The 5,541-nt window shown below is 41.5% G+C and overlaps 1 protein-coding gene across 1 annotated transcript in view; it reads left to right on the top strand.

The window, feature by feature from the left end:
- LOC101849313 (persulfide dioxygenase ETHE1, mitochondrial) overlaps window positions 1-5,237 on the top strand; it is a gene marked incomplete in the record, with an annotated part of 24,645 nt that extends 19,408 nt beyond the window's left edge. Inside the window, 3 exon segments of the mRNA XM_013086409.2 lie at window positions 411-500; window positions 2,358-2,474; window positions 4,998-5,237. Coding sequence (XP_012941863.1) covers window positions 411-500; window positions 2,358-2,474; window positions 4,998-5,062 — 272 coding nt within the window.
- Between the last annotated feature and the right edge of the window lie 304 nt (window positions 5,238-5,541).

Genomic DNA, 5,541 nt, shown 5'->3' with positions numbered 1-5,541 from the left:
GCTTTCTGCTGTGTTCTGTTTTTTGGTGTTTTCCTTGTTCCAGCCAAAGTGATAATTTTAGACCGGCATCTTTGTGGTAGGTCTACAGAGGGTGGTTATTGGGTGTTCTGGTGTGGTTTGCTCCTTCTATCTTATCAAGCATCTATCCTCTTTATCTCTCCTCCTTTTCTTTGTACTTATATTTTACTCTCTAGGTGGGTGGTTGGCGGGTGCTCTGGTGTGGTTTGCTTTTTCTTTCCTATCAAACATCTATCGTCCTTATCTCCCTTCCTTCTTTTTTATGTTTGTTACTCTCTTGTAACACCTCTAATCTACTGGCGCTCGTATGACCTAATGCAGTTGCGAACACCGTAAAACCCACTACTAAAACTAAAAAACTCTCCCCCCACTCCCCCTCTCTTTTCCCCCAGGAAGTGCATCCACCCTGTATGACTCAGTGCACCAGAAGATTCTGAGCCTGCCTGAGCACTACTGTGTGTTCCCGGCCCATGACTACACAGGTCTGTCTGAGGTGTCTGTTGTGTCCTTGTGTCTGTCTCCTGTGTCTGTGTGTGTTCCTGACCACTATTGTGTGTTCCCGGCCCATGACTACACAGGTCTGTCTCTTGTCTGTGTGTCTCCTGTGTCTGTCTGTTGCGTCTTGTCTGTCTCCTGCGTCTGTCTCTTGTGTCTGTTTGTTGTCTTCTTGTGTCTGTTTGTGTCTGTCTGTTGTGTCTGTCTCCTGTGTCTATGCGTCTGCCTGAGCACTACTGTGTGTTCCCTGCCCATGACTACACAGGTCTGTCTCTTGTCTGTCTGTATCCTGTGTGTGTCTGTTGTGTCTGTGCCTGACACTTCATTGTTTTGTGGGTGGTTGGCAGGTGCTCTGGTGTGGTTAGCTTCTTCTTTCCTATCGAACATCTATCGTCTTTATCTCCCCTTCTTCTTTTTTGTTTGTTACTCTCTTGTAACACCTCTAATCTTCTGGCGCTCATATGACCTTATGCAGCTGCAAGCGCAGTAAAGCCTCTACTAAAACAAACGAACTCCACTGTTTGTGTCGTGTGTCACGGGTATCTATGGTGTCAGTTTTCACACTGGAATGAAAGTCAAGTCTTGACAGTTGCACAGAGAAGATGTGAGTGTCGCAAGTTCGATCTCCGAGTGGGGAGAATTTTTATTGAAAATCTTGATCTTACTGTTGGGATGCTGTATCCCTCTCCGCCAGGGTTGGCCCTGACAAGCAGGGTTAGAAATCCCCGTATTAAATGGTCTGAATTATGTTGCTGTTTGTTGTAAAAATCTACATTTAAACAGTTTTTGTGGGTGGTTGGCGGGTGCTCTGGTGTGGTTTGCTCCTTCTTTCCTATCAGTCATCTATTGTCCTTATCTCCCCTTCTTCTTTGTTATGTTTGTTACTCTCTTGTAACACCTCTAATATTCTGGCGCTCATATGACCTACTGCAGTTGCGAGAACCTCCGCTAAAAAAAGTTGTTTTTTTCCTCTGCTTTCCTTTCTTTGTATATTGCTCTCTCGTAACACCACTTATCTTCAGCATGTTTGTGTCAAAGTATAACTTATCTAAACTGAACAAACAAACACAAAATTTGTTTTAAGTTTTTTCGGAACATCATCAAGATAAAAGCCTGAGAATATGTACCCCCCCCCCAGCAGTGCTACTGACTGAAGTTATCCCTAGGCATTTCCCAAAGGGGGTGGATATTAACGTGTTCTTATGCACAGTAGAATTGTAAATGGGCTGATTTATCAATGTCATGCTCATACTGTGCTGGAACAACATAGGGGGAACTGCTGCTTTTTCTTTCCTCATTCTTACTATCATCATTTTTCCTCTACTTCTTTTGTATGTTTGTCACTCTCTTGTGAACTGCTATTTCCGAGGTGTCTTGATAGTCGAGGCAGACTTTGTGCTGTTGAGGCTAGAGAGGTGAGCAGAGTAAGCCTGATTTGGACTTCTCTGTTGACATCCACCCCTTGGCACTCATATAACCTTATGCAGTTGGGAGCGTCGTAAAACGTTACTAGTGGGTGGTTGACGGGTGCTCTGGTGTGGTTTGTTTCTTCTTTCCTATCAAACATCTATCGTCCTTATCTCCCCTTCTTCTTTTTATGTTTGTTACTCTCTTGTAACAGCTCTTATCTTCTGGCGCTCATATGACCTTATGCAGTTGCCAGCCCTAAAACCTCTACTAAAACCTTACTTTGTTACTCTCTTGTAACACCTCTAATCTTCGGCACTTATATTTATATGACCTTATTGTGTTGCAAGTGCCGTAAAACTCTCACTAAAACGAAAAAAACTTACTAGAACTAAAACTAACTGAGACTATGTCCTCTCTGTCTTCCCTTGAGCTAGGCCAGACCATGTCGACGGTGGGTGAGGAGAAGCAGTTCAACCCGCGTCTGTCCAAGCCAAAGTCGGAGTTTGTGGAGATCATGACCAAGCTTAACCTGCCCTACCCCAAACAGATAGGTCAGTTGGTCGGTCAGCACTTAGTGTGCAGGTTTAACTCTTTAAACCCTGAGTTTTTTTCAACCGTTTCCCAGAGTTTTTTCTACTGTCAGGTAAACCTGGTGCACTATGTCTCATTATAACCCCAAACGCTTGCCTTCAACTTCTAAATAGCGGAAACAAAGGCTTAGTCATTACTGAAAAAACTTGGCTAAGGAATAGTTCTGAAAAACAAGCAACAACTAGCACTAAATAAAACGAAACAGTTGTCACTAGTACTGGACGCTCCCAGCGTCCGATGGGGAAAAAGGTTATTACAGCCTGACGTTCCCAGAGTCTGACAGGGTTTAAAGAGTTAATGCCCCATTATCAACACTGTTATGTTATCTAATTGGCAGGACCTTTAACTTTAACATACATCTCTGATAGGACCGAGCCTAATGTGTTGGGAGCCTTGAAAACTCCCCCCCCCCCCACCAAAAAAACCAAAACGATCCAAGTTCAAGAACATCCTGACAGGGATTCGAACGAGGGCCAGCCGCTTCATAGTCTAGCATGATACCAACTGAGCTATTTGAGTGCCTCTGTCAGGATTCACTAGGTCACGGTTTGTGTACTTCTAGAAAAATAAACTTTCTACAGTGGGTGGGCTGCGGGTGCTCTGGTGTGGTTTGCTTCTTCTTTCCTATCAAACATCTATTGTCTTTATCTCCCCTTTTTTTGTGTGTATTTGTTACTCTCTTGTAACACCTCTAATCTTCGTCACTTATATGATCTTATTGTGTGGTAAGTACCGTAAAACTCTTACTAAAACTAAACAACTTTCTACAGTGTTGTCATTGTTAGTAATCCAGTAGTCTTGGAGCGTGTGCCCTTCAGCCCAGTGCTATGTTTCAAAAAGGTGGAGCTTTTGACATAAATTTGTGAAGCATTGTGGTGAAATCAGGCTCTGGGCAAAATAATAAAATCAAAGAAACCAGCATTTTTCTGGCAGTTTGGCAATTTTTCCGAATGTTCTTTTGTACCCACAACACCTTCAATGTCTATTTAAAATCACATTTCTGTGTAGATATTACTGAAAAACCTTGATCAAAGACACAAAAATTGTATATGTACAGTTTTCAAGAACACTCAAGCTTTGGAAGTCTCCAGACTTGGGCGGCCATTTTATAGCTTATTTTATTACCTCTGACACCAGGCAACCCCCACCTCCTTCATTCAGAAATATCTTGACTTCTATTCAAGACAGTTAGCTATTTTTTTTTTCAACAAAAGACAGACACAAAGGAACGAGCTTTAAGATGATGCCAATATTTCAATAACTCCATATGCCCAAAGATGGATGTGGGTGGTTGGCGGGTGCTCTGGTGTGGTTTGCTCCTTCTTTCTTATTAAACAACTATCATCTTTATCTCTCCTCCTTCTTTTTTATGTGTTACTCTCTTGTAAAACCTCTAATCTTCATCTATATGACCTTATTGTGTTACAAGTGCCGTAAAACTCATACTAAAATCAAAACTAAAAAACTCTTACTAAAACTAAAAGATGGATGAGCGCCTGATTCCACTGCGCAGCGACACATTTTTTTGGCGGCAGTATAGGATATTGTCTGTGATAGGGACAGGCAGGAGGAAGAAGTTGCCCTTTTCTACAATGTAACGTCAGTTACTTGTGTGGCTTGGTCTCTGAATACCCCCCCCCCCCCCCAAGCTCATAAGCTGCTGGATCATCAAGTATAGGTTGTTGTGTTTTCAGATTTGAACTGTGGGTGGTTGACGGATGCTCTGGTGTGGTTTGCTCCTTCTTTCCTATTAAACAACTATTGTCTTTATATCTCTTCTTTTTTATGTTTGTTACTCCCTTGTAACACCTCTAATCTTCGGCACTTATATGACCTTATTGTGTTGCAAGTGCCATAAAACTCTTACTAAAACTAAAAAAAGATTTGAACTACAACGCGACATAGAATACTTTATCTGCTGATGTTTGTGTATTCAAATGGTGACTGTGAAGCAACATGGATTATTTTCACTCGTGTTGTTTCTGCTTTCAAATGTTCACCAAATGCGACATAGACCAGATAGATTTATTTTAACCGTTCTGTCTTTAATCGTCTTATTTCTGCTCTGAAATGTTAACTACAACATGCAATAGATGACTTTAACCCTAATTGCTGTCTGTATATTCAGATGTGGATTAAATAATAAATTACATTACCTTAACCCCTGGTGTTTCTGTTTTCTGTTAATTACAATACAACCTAAATTACTTTAACGCTCTAATTTTTGTCTTCAAATGTTAACTACAACATGACTTAGACGACTTTGGGTGATTGGCAGGTGCTCTGGTGTGGTTTGCTTCTTCTTTCCTATCAAACATCTGTCGTCCTTATCTCCCCTTCTTCTTTTTTATGTTTGTTACTCTCTTGTAACACCTCTAATCTTCTGACGTTCATATGACCTTATGCAGTTGCGAGCGCCGTAAAACCTCTACTAAAACTAAACTAAAAAAGACGATTTTAACCCTTGCTGTTTCTGTCTTCAGACGTTGCACTACCAGCCAACTTGGTGTGTGGAGTCTTTGACGTCCCCACGGGCCCTGCTGTCTAGTTCTGACAGACACTACTTTTGGCTCCGAGGGTTCGAGTTCAAGCCTTACGTCTGACACTTGCTGCGGTCCAGGGTAGCTGGATCCTCATGAGGGGAAAGAACTGACAGCAACAACGTCCATCTGTAGAGTTTTTTGGGGTGCTTCCATGGACCCCAATTGTATTTGCATCAATTTTTTATTATTTTTTTTTGTCGCGAATTCCATTTCTGTGAGGATATGTGTGATTTAGTATAAACAATATGTTACGTAGATACGTGCTACCTATCCGTGTGATTTGTATGTAACATAGATAGATACCTGCTGCCTATATATGATCTACTTGTGTTCCAAATGCCGTATAACTCTTACTAAACTTTAAAAAAGAAACCTGCTCCCTATCCTGGGGTTTCTATGATACGTATATACTCACTCAGGCTTGCCAATTACTGCAATAATATCTGAGCCCTCCAATTTAAAAAAAAAAAAATTTTTATTGGGG

The sequence above is a fragment of the Aplysia californica genome, unplaced genomic scaffold, assembly GCF_000002075.1.
Source record: "Aplysia californica isolate F4 #8 unplaced genomic scaffold, AplCal3.0 scaffold00464, whole genome shotgun sequence".
Lineage (NCBI taxonomy): Eukaryota > Metazoa > Mollusca > Gastropoda > Aplysiida > Aplysiidae > Aplysia > Aplysia californica.
This window is presented reverse-complemented; position numbering and strand designations above follow the sequence as displayed.